This window comes from Macaca fascicularis, chromosome 8 (assembly GCF_037993035.2).
Source record: "Macaca fascicularis isolate 582-1 chromosome 8, T2T-MFA8v1.1".
NCBI classification, from domain to species: Eukaryota; Metazoa; Chordata; class Mammalia; order Primates; family Cercopithecidae; genus Macaca; species Macaca fascicularis.
The window spans coordinates 77,092,615-77,106,262 of NC_088382.1; the positions used below are offsets into that span (position 1 = coordinate 77,092,615).

At 36.7% G+C, this 13,648-nt stretch overlaps 1 protein-coding gene across 50 annotated transcripts in view; it reads left to right on the forward strand.

Moving 5' to 3' along the window:
- Positions 1 to 13,648, forward strand: part of CSPP1 (centrosome and spindle pole associated protein 1) — a 130,516-nt gene that overhangs the window by 41,285 nt on the left and 75,583 nt on the right. For 39 of the 50 annotated variants that reach the window (XR_012416455.1, XR_012416458.1, XR_012416457.1 and 36 more), the window contains 4 exons: positions 1,178 to 1,248; positions 7,204 to 7,297; positions 9,018 to 9,075; positions 11,452 to 11,660. The exons of 3 other annotated variants lie outside the window; for them this stretch is intronic. Coding sequence is in view for 42 of the 47 variants with exons in the window: in XM_045399117.3 (XP_045255052.2) it covers positions 1,178 to 1,248; positions 7,204 to 7,297; positions 9,018 to 9,075; positions 11,452 to 11,660 (432 nt within the window). In the remaining 5 variants the exon portion in view is untranslated. Of the gene's footprint in view, positions 1 to 1,177; positions 1,249 to 7,203; positions 7,308 to 9,017; positions 9,076 to 11,451; positions 11,661 to 13,648 lie in introns of all 50 variants that reach the window. 8 more of the 50 variants (XM_073998930.1, XM_073998929.1, XM_073998935.1 and 5 more) reach the window with 1 other exon arrangement.

Sequence of the window (13,648 nt, forward strand, 5' to 3'; positions counted from 1 at the left end):
AATGCAGTGGCACGATCTTGGCTCTCTGCCTTCTTGATTCAAGTGATTCTCCTGCCTCGGCCTCCTGAGTAGCTGGGATTAGAGGTGCGCGTCACCACGCCTGGCTAATTTTTTTGTATTTTTAGTAGTGATGGAATTTCACCATGTTAGCCAGGCTGGTCTCAAACTCCTGACCTCAGGTAATTCGCCCGCCTTGGCCTCCCAAAGTGCTGGGATTACAGGCGTGAGCTACTGCAGCTGGTCTTATGTGCACTTATATTCCTTTTTTTTTTTTTTTTAACTGGGGTAACTTTTTTTATGAAAAAGGATTTTTTTTTTTTTTTTTTGAGACAGAGTCTCGTACTGTCACCCAGTGTTGAGTACAGTGGCGTGATCTTGGCTCACTGTACCCTCTGCTTCCCGGGTTCAAGTGATTCTTCTGCCTCTGCCTCCCAAGTAGCTGGGATTATAGGCGCATGCCACCATGCCCAGCTAATTTCTGTATTTTTAGTAGAGATGAGGTTTTACCATGTTAGCCAGGCTGGTCTCAAGCTCCTGACCTCAAGCGATCTGCCCACCTTGGCCTCCCAAGGTGCTGTAATACAGGTGTTAGCCACCACACCCAGCCTGAAAAAGATTTTATTTGAGAACTTATATAGCCAGTGAAGCAAGCTGAACATTTTTGTTTTTGTTTTTGAGATGTGTCTCACTCTTGTTGCCCAGGCTGGAGCACAATGATGTTATCTCGGCTCATTGCAACCTCCACTTCCTGGTTTCAGGTTATTCTCCTGCCTCAGCCTCCTGAGTAGCTGGGATTACAGGCCTCTGCCACCACACCTAGCTAATTTTTTTGTATTTTTATTAGAGACGGGGTTTCACCATGTTGGCCAGGCTGATTTCCAACTCCTGACCTCAGGCAATCCACCCATGTAGGCTTCCCAAAGTGCTGGAATTGCAGGTGTGAGCCACCGTGCCTGGCCAAAATTTTTTTTTTTTAGGCCTGAATACATTGGAGTTGCACTGTATAAAGAGATAGAATGCCATGATTTTACCTTAACCTTAAAAATTTGTAAATATTATAATGTCCATAGTACTTTGAAAGGCTAATCACTCATATCTACATTTTACTCTAAAATTTTGCTTCCTGTAAATTATCTGGATTTTAACTTACTCTGTTTCTCTGTCTTTTTTTCTTTAGTGCTTCAGACAATGAACCATCCAAATCTGCTAATCAAGATACTTGTAGTCCTTTTGCAGGGATGCTCTTTGGTAGGCACAAAACTTCCAATTAGTTGGACTTGTACAGAGTGTCTTATAATCCTTTTTTAGTGAGCACTCAGTGTTGTGATTAATACTATTTTTACTAATAGTAGAAAATATTTGTAAGTGCTTACTTTATGGCTAGATACTATGCTAATCATTTAGTTTATATAGCTCTATGTATAACTTTATTTTGTATTTTTAAAATTTTATATATCTTTGTATTTTTATTCATGATATTCATGAACATATCTATGTATAATTTTAAAGCTAAATTATTTACTGATGTGCTTTCCATAGGTGATAATAAAATTGTTAGTTTCAGTAATCTTTTCTTTGCAAAATGGATTGATCATTACCAATCAGTAATGAGCTTTTAATTCCATATTTTATTAGCACTCTGTTGCAGTGTGGCTGTTTCTTACATTCTGCTTTTTAAAAAATTTTGTTTTATATATGATAGTTTTTTCCTTAATTCTTCTTTCTAGTTTCTTCAGCTAGTACAAAACTGCTTTGTATATTAGTTTATTTTCTACAAATTAAACCTTTCTTTCCTTTGTTCTTTTCATGTAGTTTCTGAGAAGGTGTTTTGTTCAAGTCATGATGATGGTCTAAATTTTCTGTTTATTAGAAGCCATTGCTGAATATAAGCTTGTTTTGCTATATGACACTTGTCACAACTTAATACCAGAAACTGTGAGGAGAGCGTTGTTTCTGGTTTGTACCTTTAAATGTGTAATAGAAAAGAGGTCTGTTCTTTGTGTGAAAACTGTTAGAAAAAAATGAACTGAAATTTGGTTTTAGTAAAGTATATGAAGAAATTAAATAACACTCTAGATTCATTCAACATAAAAACAGTAAATTAAATACTGGTTTAGAGACATATAATTGCACTGTATTCTCAGGTTTTTGTTCCCTTGTGAATGACTGTTGTGAGAAAAATAGCATGCCACCTAGAATTTTATTCTAGTATATTATCTGTAGGTGAAAATTGACCAGTTTAATCAGTACCATGTAAAGTCTATATTTTTTCTTTTATTTTTATTTACTTATTTTATTTTAAAAGGCTATATTCTTATGTTTTTTTTTTTTTTTGAAACTGAGTGTCGCCCTATCACTGAGGTTGGAGTGCAGTGGCACAATCTTGGCTCACTGCAACCTCCGCCTCCTGGGTTCAAGTGATTCTTGTGCCTCAGTCTCCTGAGTAGTTGGAATTACAGGCATGTGCCACCATGCCTGGCTAATTTTTATATTTTTTTAGTAGAGATGGGGTTTCACCATGTTGACCAGGCTGGTCTGAAACTCCTGACCTCAAGTGATCTGCCCGCCTTGGCTTCCTAAAGTGCTGAGATTACAGGCGTGAGCCACTGTTCCCTGCTGATGTATTTTATAAAACATGGTAAAATAAGAGAAATGTCTTTCTGAGCTGAGAGCCTACTGATAAATAATTTTATCAATAAAAGGATTATTGTATCCTGACCTTTTAAAGATGAATAGCATGAGTTTAATGCAATCCAGGATTTATAGATGAATATTTGGTAAGACAATGAACTCTAACATTTGAAACAAACTGTTAAAGTGGTTGATCTTTTCCCCCCCAAACTATGTTTGTATATACCTATAGGAAATTTATTATCCCTAGAGACAGGACATTCCATCTTCAGATGGCTGTGATTGTTATGATACTCTTATTTCAATTGAACTGAAATTTATCTTCCTATAATTTTGCCCCAAGGATGTCACTTGGGGCCTTTTCTTTATTTAAAGAGTAAGATCATTGATTTAGTTTAGAGCTAAATAACAAATGTATTGTGGGGTTTATAAGAGAACCATAGGTAATTTAGAAGTATGTTTAAAAATTTCCATTCATTTGGGAATTTTCCTTCTGTCTTTTTGTTATTGACTGCTTGTTTAAGCCTCTTAAGATCCAAGAATATAATTAGATTAATTTCAGTTATTTCAAGTTTGTTGAATTTCTTTGACTTTTTTTTTTTTTTTTTGAGTGGCTCAGAATATAGTCTGTCTTGGTGAGTGTTTAGTGTGTACTTGAAAGAATGTGCATGGTGCAGTTGTTGAGTATAGTAGTTTATAGATGTCATTTAACGCTGGGTGTGGTGGCTCACACCTGTAATCCCAGCATTCTGGGTGGCTGAAGCAGGAGGATCACTTGATTGAGCCCAAGAGTTTGAGAGCAACCTGGACAACATAGGGAGACCATGTCTCTACAAAAAATAAAAAAATTAATTGGGTGTGGTGGCATGCACCTGTAGTCCTAGCCACTCAGGAGGCAGAGGTAGGAGGATTGCTTAAGCCTGGGAGGTTGAGGCTGCAGTGAGCCGTGATTGTGCCACTGCACTCCAACCTGGGTGACGGAGTAAGACCCTGTATCAAAAAAAGACAAAAAAAGGTGTCAGTTAAATCAAGTTAGTTCATTGTATGTTCATGTCTTGTATATCCTTAATGAATTTTACCTGCTTCTATTGATTGCTTAGAGAGAAGTGTTGAATTCTCTATCTTGTCCTTCATGTGAGGCCTGGAGTGCCAGAGGGATTTTCTTAGTGTTCCTGCACTTTCCCCAGTTTTCAGCAAGACCTTCATGTCCTTGACAGTGAGGGCATCTCTTCCTCCACACTTCCCCCTTCTCAGCAATATATTGCTGTTGATTGTTACTTGATGCTGTACTGGTCCTGTGCATCTGGGCCTCAGGGATGGGTCTTTCTCAACATTTCTGTCCTTGCCCAGGATGATAGCTAAACTCTTCTTTGTGTCTGAGGAGGGTTTTGCATCAGATTTTTCACCAGATTTTTTTTGCCCTTCCCCGAACAGTAACAAGCCTTTGCTATGTAAGAGTGTGGGATATTGGGTCCAAGCTGATTTTCTGTCCCTTCACCATAGCTTGCAGCTTTTGCTTTGTATAGTCTGCTTTGAAAGTCTGGAATGTGGGCCATGTTTTGTGCCTGAATGTCACAAAAGTATCTCTTTTAGGTCTTCTGTGTTGTTTGATCCCAGTTTTTCTAGTGAACATTTAGAAATTGCATTCAGGCAGCAACTCTAGTGGGTCAAGTCTGGGCATGGTTTACTGAACAGATCCTTTGCTAATGGTCTCAAAAGGCTATAATCAAGGTATCCATCAGGCTGCTTTTTAACCGGAGGCTTGAGTGGGGAAGAATCTGCCTCTAAGCTAATGCAGGTTGTTGGCAGAATTCATTTCTTTGTGGCTATATGACTGAGGGCCCTGGCTTCTTACTGGATACCCACTGGAGACTGCCCACAGTTCCTAGTGGCCATCTGCTGTTCCTTGCCATGTGGGCTTCCTTACCATGGTTACTTACTTTATGCCAGCAAGAGGAATCTCTAAATTCAGGAAGGGCCCATTCCTTCTAAGGGCTTTCACCTGATTGTATCAGGTCCACCTAAGATAATCTCCCTTTTAATTACCTCAAAATTAGTTGATTCAGTACCTTAGTTACATCTGCAAATATTTTTTCCACCTTTCCATATTCTATTGTATACAAGTAAGTTACAGGTCCTACCCATTCTCAAGGGGAGGGAATTATACAGGGATTCAGCAGGGAGCAGGGAACGGAGTAGCCATCTTTAAAAAATTTTGCCTACCATTGTCACATTTCTCTGTTACTAATGTTGCAGTCTCACACATGCTCCTTAATGTAGCAGTTTCTCGTTGTCTGAACTATTACCCCAGGTTCTTTGTCCCATGTCCAAGAAAATTAAGAAATATAGACACAAAGGTGGGGTTGGAGCAAAAGTTTAATAAGTGAAAGAAAAAAAGCTCTCTGCAGGGAAGAGGGGAGTCTAAGTAGATGGCCGGGTTACAGCTGAATTGAAAAGCTTTTATAAGAAACAATCTCTGTAGCAGTTTGAGTAACTTATCAGTAAAACTCTCTGTACAACTCGTGTTACCTTATACAGCTCTGGGTACCTCTCTAGGCAAGCAGAAAGCTGCTTGTCTTGTTTGTATAACTGGGTTTGTTTTAGATAAGCCACCCCTGCCCCACCCCCATGCAAGTTCCCACTATGAATATGCCTGAAAGGAGGTGGAAACTTTCCTGGGAGTTCACTAATTAGACAAAGAACAAAGAGCTCTGTGCCAGACCCTTGCTTATCTGTCCAGGTGCAGTCTGAGGTTTTATTTTTTCCCCCAGGTTGTTTTATTTTTGTCTGTTGCTGTGACTTTTCAAGCAGGCTGCTTCTGCAGTCTGAATTTTTTCCAAAATGATTTTTCCTTTCCTTCTCCCTCACTAAAGACCAATTTGATCTGAGTTCAGTTTTAAACTTAGCTAGGGACCTCTAGAGTAGCTTTCCTTTCAGAGAATAGTTTAGTCTTACTACTACAGAGTGACCTTTCTGACGTGTTCCCTGAAAGACCACCAAGAACATAGCTGGCTGGAGCTTGAATTTTTCTCCTTTGTTTCAGGTCTGAGAATTGTTCAGTTTGCATACCCTTCTTAGTTTGTTGCCAGGCCAAATGAAATTTCACTCTGTGAATGCACAAACTAGCACACTGCAAAGTCTGAAGGGACCTCCTGTGGATTTCTGGAGCTCTTTTTGTGCTTCCTATTGGATCTTTGCTCCATAACTTCTAGCCATTTTAGCCTTTCTGAATTTTGCTCTTTATCTATTCAATTTAGCTCAGTTTCCTGGCCCTCTTTGGGTTCTCTTTACCTCTTTACCTGTATCTGTGGTCTGGAAATTTCATTTGGGCAGAAATTGGGTGATTATAGGGCTCACCTCATCTATTTTCCTTCCCTTAGGTATTACAGTTCTGTACTACCTCTTGTCCAGTGTCTGGAAAACAATTATTTTGTGTATTTTGTCCACTTTTCTAATTTGTGGTTATTGTTGTTGTTTATTTGTTTTTTAAACAGTGTGAGGTTAAGTCTTGTGGTTGGTTATTCTATCATGGTCAGAAGTGGAATGGGAATATTTACTTTTATTATAAAACACAGTTATTAATCTTAATGTAATTCATGTAACCTCTATGGGAGCTTCACTTTTGCTGATATCTGTGCTTAATGGACAAACTGAGATGCTGTGTGCCCACTGATGGTTGGAGACCAGTAATGAAGACAGTACAGAAATTGCTGTTTCAATTGCATTCTTGATACCCTGTGATTTTTGTAGTGTTCCAGATCTTGCATATCTAGATTAAGAGGTTATTTTGTGGTGTTAACATATGCAATAATAATAATCTTCTCTGCATTCAAAATTTTTGAATAGCTGAATTTTTGTGTAAGGAATACCAGGGTAAGAGGTTTATATTTTTTCCTGCAGAACTGAATTTTTTTGAGCAGAGTGCCAGTTTGATTAGTGTATTTTATGACAGTTAATATTACATAGTGTACTGGATCTATTGGAGCAGGGAGAAGGAAGTTGGGAAGACTGGATATTAGTTAGGAAGTTTTTGCTGCAATCCAGGTCAGATGTAGAGAGGACTTATGCAAGGTTAATGGCTCTGAGAATAGAAAGGAGGGGGCCTCATATGAAGAGAATAGAAGAGGACAAGCAATCCAAGTTAGAGTGAGATTTTGAGGCTCCAGTATTGGTCCATTAATAGAAAATGAAGAGGGGCAGATGATTTTGAGGTGCTCATTTGGGATTGAAATGTTAAATTTATAAGACTTATGGAAGATATTAATGGAAATATTACTTAGATTGTTAGAAAAATGGGGTTGGGATAAGAATATTCTGTTATTTAGGAAAATTTTTGACTACTGGTAGAGGCATGGGCATGATTCCCGTATCTTGTGTTTGACACATAGTAGGTACCCATTAATTACAAAAATAATTGAAGAAGGACTGATTCATGTGATTTTTTCCTTCTGTATTTCTTGCATATTCAGTAATTATATGATACAATTAAGACAGAGTTTTTAAGGACTTGACTTTCTAATTGCATACGATGCTTAAGAGTTAAGATTGCATTTTTCTGATACCACTATCTAGGAGGTGAAGATCGAGAACTTATTCAGAGAAGGAAAGAGAAATACAGACTAGAACTGTTGGAACAAATGGCTGAGCAACAGAGGAACAAGAGACGGTAATGAAAGGTTTGCATTTAAAAGAGATATTTTGAGTTTAAAATGCATTTGTGTAGATGGTTAAATAAGGGGTTGTCTTTCTAATATGATGTTTGATTTGTAAATCACTTATATTTTAGTCTCTACATGGTAAATCAACAAGGAAAATAAATACCAAGAGAGTTTTTGTTGTTGTTGTTGTTTTGGCCATAAGTTGCAAGTGAGAGTATTTGTATATTCTGTGATAGACCTTTTACTTCCTTCATTGATTTCTTCAGTTTTTGATTTAAGGTAGCATTTAATGTTACAGATACGCTCTCTGGATTATCCCATATATAGTAACAAATATAAAAGTATTTTTTGCCCTATGAAATGGTATGCACACACACATACGTGCAAAAAAAAAAATTGTATCCTATAAATTTAACATTTCCATCCCAAATGAGCATCTCAAAACCAACTGTCCCTCTACATTTTCTATTAATAGCCCAATAATGGAGCCTCAAAATCTCACTATGACTTGTATTCCTTGTCCTCTCTTACTCACTTCATATGAGGCCCTCTCCTTCTTTCTATTCTCAGAGCCATTAACCTTGGATGAGTCCTCTCTACATCTGACCTGGGTTGCAGCAATAGCTTCCTAACTAATAACTAGTCTTCCCAACTCCCTTCTCCCTGCTCCAATAGATCCAGCACACTATGATATTAACTATCAAAAAATACACTAATCAAACTGGCTCCCTGCTCAAAAAACTTCAATGGCTTCCTCAATTCCACAGGAATGATAAATCACAAGTATTTATGTTGTTGTATATAGGTATCATTGTTTATAGTCTTTCTTGTTGAAATACCTATGAAATATTATAGTTTAAAATTTAGGAATAGAGTTTAAAATTAGAAATTTTAAATATAGATTAAAATTAGAAATTACAGTAGCTCACGCCTGTAATCCCAGCACTTTGGGAGGCTGAGGCGGGTACATCACGAGGTCAGGAGATCGAGACCATCCTGGCTAACACAGTGAAACCCCATCTCTACTAATAATACAAAAAATTAGCCGGGCATGGTGGCACACACGTGTGGTCCCAGCTATTCGGGAGGCTGAGGCAGGAGAATTGCTTGAACCTGGGAGGCGGAGGTTGCAGTGAGCCGAGATCACGCCACTGCACTCCAGCCCGGGAGACAGTGCGAGACTCTGACTCAACAACAACAGCAACAACAAAACTAGGAATAGATATCTTGTTTTGAGAGAATTTGAGACCTGTTATCTCTTAGTTTTTACCTTTTTCTATCTCAGAGGAAGCCAATATCTACTGTTTGATGTTAGTTATCTTTAACATTTAAAAAAAACCCTGTTATTAGGAAGTATGGTAGATATATTTAAATTTTTACCCTTCTTTTTGCTAACTGAAAATATATGTGTGCCCTAAAAGAGGTTTTTAGTTTTGCAAGGTAAAGATTTTATTTCTGTATTTTATTTTGTGTGAATTATTTAGTCTTTGAAATACTCTGGGCATTGGCTTAGAGATACATAGTCTAAGTTACATGTGAATTCTAGTTTACTTTGTATCTAGTAAAAAAATTTGGCTTTCAGTATTATTTAAGGCTGTAATGTCAGTTAAAGGAATTATTTGTTTTTGTAGATATATTGCATAGACTTTGTGTATAAGCTTCTTTCAGTGATGATTTATAATTTTGATAGTTTATCTTTTTAATATGTAAAACTTTAATTTTGTTTAGAGAAAAAGATTTAGAACTCAGGGTTGCAGCGTCTGGAGCACAAGACCCTGAGAAATCGGTAAGGGTTTCTGGCATCTTTTAATGTTTAATCTTTCATCAGATGATCCTCAAATGTGGTGGCAGGTGGGGATAGAAAATATTGGTAGAAAAAGAGAGTAGACCAATTTGAACAGTAATAAAATTAACTAAAACTGTTCTCATAAAGTGTAAATTCTCTTAACTGTTATTTCCTTGACATAATTTTTCCTTTTTCATTTGCGTGTCATTTTTTAAAGTTTATTTTAAATTAGTTATCTCTGCTTTGTTCACACGTACTATTCCATGGAGAGTTATCTTGGTTAAATTTATAATTGATGTTAATATTTTTCTTGAATACATTTTTTTTTTTTTTTTTTTTTTGAGACGGAGTCTCGCTCTGTCGCCCAGGCTGGAGTGCAGTGGCCGGATCTCAGCTCACTGCAAGCTCCGCCTCCCGGGTTCACGCCATTCTCCTGCCTCAGCCTCCCGAGTAGCTGGGACTACAGGCGCCCACCACCTCGCCCGGCTAGTTTTTTGTATTTTTTTAGTAGAGACGGGGTTTCACCGTGTTAGCCAGGATGGTCTCGATCTCCCGACCTCGTGATCCGCCCGTCTCGGCCTCCCAAAGTGCTGGGATTACAGGCTTGAGCCACCGCGCCCGGCCTTGAATACATCTTGATCACTTACTTTTCTTATATTGGAATGATTTCTGAGAAAACCGAAGACTTTATTTTTAAAGCATTTTAGTAATTGTTACTTATTGTAACATTAGAGAGATAATAATCTTATTTTTACTTGAATTTTGCAATTCTCATCATTAAGTGGAATGAATTACTCACATCATTGCAGTTAAGTAAGGAGGAGGTAATTTATTGTTTTTACCACAATTTATTTTTTCTGTGTTTTTACCACAATTTATTTTTTCTGTAGTTGGTTATGTAGTATTTATTTCTAATACAAGTCTTGTTTCATCTTTGAATGATGATTAAGACCTTTAATTTCATTAAAAAGCTCATTCTTAAAAAGGATGCAGCAACTTAAAATTATTTACCTATAGGCAACTTTTGATTTGCTTTTACTTATGCCGAGAATATATCCTGTGGGTTATCTGTTTGGAAAAGTTTAATATTGCACCAGCATCACTCACAGTACGCTTCTAGGTTAACCTGAGAAATCATTCCTGATAACCATGGTAGAAAAAAAAGAAGATAAATTTCAAAGCTAAATATATTTTATCAATCAAAAGTTTCCTTTTAAAAGGTGAGCTTTTTAAGGTAATATGTTGGCATGTTAAATTTTGTATTTATGGTTACACTAGTGTGTGACAGACTTTATTTATCTTTGAATTGAAGCTCCTATAGAGTGTCAAGTTGATTTATGAGAATAAATAAGTAATTAGAGGAAACAGGCCTTTATTTTTGGGTTTACTTTAGATGTGCAAATCTTAGAAAAGGGCATATAAGTGATGTTCTAAAGTAGAGATTAGCAAAGTGTGGCCTGTGGCCAATTTTTTTTGCTGCCTGTTTTCATAAAAAACAGTTTTGTTGCAGCACAGCCTTGCTCATTCGTTGACATACTGTTTGTGGCTGCTTTAGCACTATGGCTGAGTCTGCTTGTTATGAAGAGACTATGTAGTCTTGCAAATCCTATTTACTGTCTAGCCCTTTACAGAAAGCATTTGCTGACCCTGTTTTACAGAATACTTTGTAACAGATAACAGAAATGGCGGTTAGAGAAGTAGCACAGTGTCCTAGTACATAGAAATAATACTGCAGATATATTTAAAATTAATATCTGACTCTGGTCTTTACTTAATTCTTTACTAATAACGAGACCTTAGGTGGTATATTACTTCTCAGAGAACCTCAATTACCCATTTATAAAATAAGCATTAGATATTGAGAATCTGGCCGGGCGCAGAAGCTCACACCTGTAATTCCAGCACCCTGGGAGGCTGAGGCAGGCGGATCACTTGAGGCCAGGAGTTTGAGACCAGCCTGGCCAATGTGGCGAAACACCCTTCTTCACAAAAATTAGCTGCGCGTGGTAGCAGATGCCTGTAATCCCAGCTACTCTAAGTTTGAGGCAGGAGAATTGCTTGAACTCAGGAGGTGGAAGTTGCTGTGACCTGAGATCGTGCCATTGCATTCCAGCCTGGGCGACAGAGTGAGACTCTGTCTCAAAAGTAAATAAATAAATAAATAAATAAATATTCAGAGTCTTTTATAGCTGTAAAATTCCATTATTCAATAAATAAATAAATAAAAATAGATATTTGGAGTCTTTTATAGCTGTAAAATTCTGTTATTCTGTGACTGTCTTAAGTACCTGCTGGGATAGGAGGTCTTTTGAAGTCCCTTCTACCTTTAAACTTATGATTATATGTAACAAACAGATTTTTTTTTCTTTATTTTAGCCTGATAGACTAAAGCAGTTTAGTGTGGCACCAAGACACTTTGAAGAGATGATACCACCTGAAAGACCCAGAATAGCTTTCCAGACACCTCTCCCTCCTTTATCTGCCCCATCTGCCCCACCCATCCCATCAGTTCATTCCGTTCCTTCTCAAAATGAAGATTTGCGCAGTGGACTCAACAGCGCCTTTGGTGAAATGGTGTCTCCCAGGTGCTTGTTTAAATGTTTTGTGTGTGGGAATTAGGTAAGGTATTGCTATATTTTATGTTTAGAAGGATGTGCTGAAGCGGATAACGTTATTCTTCAGAGATTTTGTACAGTTAACAGTTTTGTGAAATAAGTTCTCCTGAAATTTGTTTTTTTCTCTGCTATTACAAAAATAAGGGAAATTCTTAAAACATTTTATTGTTTAAAGATGATTTTGTATCTTTAGAATGAATTACTAAGTACATTTTAGTGTTTACTTACTTTTAGGTCGTATTTTGGGATGTCTGTTTTTGATATCTTTTAACATATAAAAGTTGTACATTTTTTTCAATTTCGTTGTTTCCACTTGGCAAACATTGAATTCTTCAATTTGTGCAGAAAAAGTTTCTAATGTGGCTCTTTTATACGTATAATTTTATTTAGCTTCTGTTTCCTTCAGCTCATTCTCTGTGATTACTTATGGGCTGTGTAACTCAAATGCCTGAAATAAAAAGTGTTGAGATTATAAAACCTGTAATTTAGGTATTGGGGTAAAGATTTGATTTCTATAGGTAAAAGGCTATAATAGAGTATACATAAAGAAAATCCTGTTGTTAACACTGATATTTTCTGGGCTATACTTTCTTCTTTGCAGGACCTGGGCTTATTTTTTGTTCACTGGTAGTATATTAATTATAAAATATATTTAAATTTAGAGGTGTTTTTCTTAACTTTTTTGAACATCGATATTTTCTGAACTATATTATTTCAGTAGAAGTGGGTCTTTTAGTTACTAACCCACTGTAGAACTGTGTTTACTGTACTTACCAGGGGCTTTGTGTTTTTCATCTGTTGGCTTCCTGACTCAAGAATAGGAGGGATTGGAATTGACAGAGCATTTTATGGTGGTCTCAGCATTGAATTAGGGATTGAAATGGTTGGCTTTCCTCTCTGGATTTTGGACAAACCACACCTTTGTTGAACTTCAGTTTTCTCATTTGTAAAAGTGGAGTAGTAGTATATTTTATTTCATGTTTACAATTACAGGGTTGTGAGGATTAGTTTGTATAAATCTCTATAAAATTAGATTTAATGATAATGACAGCTCCCTTTCATAACAGTTATTTGACATTTTTGTTTATGTATCTTTGTTGTGAGGATAGTGTAAGGGTTAGACACATTGAGTGGCTAGTAAATATGAAAGATATTCCCTACTGAAGAGAACTTCAGGGCCTTCTTAGTTCTTTGGAATTATTTTGAAGTATATGACAAGGGAGAACCTGTTAAGATACATACAACAGTGAGAACATTCAAGAATGCTGCTATCTCTTTCTATTCATTTAAAGGAATTTGCCTTTGCCATTTTTACTACTGAAAAATACTGCATTGATGGAAATACAGAGATATTTCCTAATCAGTAATGAAGTGCTAATGTAGAGGTTTTCAGAAGTTTTACATTTATGAAATACTAAAGATTATGTCAGTACTTTACTTTTGGTATTTAAGTCGCTTTTATTTTACTATTAAGAAATACACTCGTTTCCTCGGTCAGACTGAACCATTTGTACTTACACTGTTTTGTAGCTCTTTGCCTTCTCTTTCTGGATTGTCCTTCCTCTAACACACACAAGCTCACTCCAGTAGCATGACTTAAGTGTTGCCTCTTCTGGAAAGCCTTACATGTGCTTGCTTTCTCTCCCTCATGTGGTTTAAATGTCCCTGCTCCTGTACCTATAGCACTCTACGTTTTCTGGGCTATATTACTATTTAATTTAATTTGCTTGTACTAATAATTATTTAATTTGCTTGTACCTGACTGTAGTTGTTTATTTTCATGTTACTCCTGAGGGACAGGGACCATGTCTGTCTTTATTTGATACTGGCACATTGTGCCTATTGGATATTAATTGGTTGAATATTAAGCCAGGTTTTTGTCTTACATAAATGTACCTGAAATTGTGAAATCCTATGTAATAGTATTTGCTTTTTGAGTCATAATTTTTGATGAATGA